Consider the following 946-nt stretch of genomic DNA (forward strand, 5'->3'; position numbering starts at 1 on the left):
CAGCTTCTACAAGGTCGTGAGTATCAATCAGATCAGCTAGTGTCTCGATGAAGAGTCCAAACAACTCCGTAGATAAAGGAGACCCTTGCTTCACTCCTTGCTTAGACTCAAACTCTCCCCCCACTTTCTCATTTACCTTCATCACCATGGACACCTTCTCGTACGCTTTTCTCAGAGCACCTAGCATGGGGCCGCTAATCCCCCTCTCCTGCAACCGAAGCCACATGTGCTCGCGAGGCACCCTATCAAAGGCCTTCTCAAAGTCAATCTGTACTATTATCAACGGCGGTTGTCCCGCGATCCGATGCCGCCTGACCAGGTGTTGCTTGACAAAGAGGTGGTGAGCAGTGCCAAAACCCCGCCTGAAACCCGCTTGGCATGGGTGCCGCAGGTCCAGTATTTCCCCAGCACGTACCAGGCGGTTAAGGATCACTGACGCATTGCAGAACGCTTCCCACAAGGGGCCTGACTTATTCTCAACCCTGCCAGGGCCAAGCCGCACTCAGCAAGCAAGCATGTGCCGGGCGCTTTGGCATTCCTCGTTCCACCATAATGCACCACCCCCCCTTGCATACCCTCGTTCGGGCTGTTCTGAAGGCACTGCTGACCTACATCCAAGTCTACGCGCATCATCTTGGAAACGGGGCTCACTGCTGACGTGCTGCTATGCAGGCCAACTTCCGGTGCCACTGTATGCACGCAGCGACATTAGCGGCTGTGCTGTCGTGCCGCTCGATGCCCATGCAACGTGTCTGGACTGCGTGCGTCATGCTCTCATTGCCGCAGGTGCCACTGATGTGCCCGCGCCTGACATTCTGCTGGCGACCGTGGTGGGAGCCATTACCGAGTCTTGGGACGTGATGCGCTTCCAAGTGCTACATGCCCATGCCAGCAGCCTCCCCAGCACCTGCACGGCGGAGCAATATGGAGGAGCACATTAAACTCC

General features: G+C 56.6%; 1 protein-coding gene across 1 annotated transcript in view; it reads right to left on the reverse strand.

Annotated features, from left to right (window-relative positions):
- Nucleotides 1-875: 875 nt before the first annotated feature.
- VOLCADRAFT_108760 (uncharacterized protein) overlaps nucleotides 876-946 on the reverse strand; it is a gene marked incomplete at its 3' end in the record, with an annotated part of 5,139 nt that continues 5,068 nt past the window's right edge. The window contains exon 7 of the mRNA XM_002959791.1: nucleotides 876-907. Coding sequence (XP_002959837.1) covers nucleotides 876-907 — 32 coding nt within the window. The remainder of the gene's footprint in view (nucleotides 908-946) is intronic.

This window comes from Volvox carteri (assembly GCF_000143455.1).
Source record: "Volvox carteri f. nagariensis unplaced genomic scaffold VOLCAscaffold_805, whole genome shotgun sequence".
In the NCBI taxonomy this organism is placed as follows: Eukaryota; Viridiplantae; Chlorophyta; class Chlorophyceae; order Chlamydomonadales; family Volvocaceae; genus Volvox; species Volvox carteri.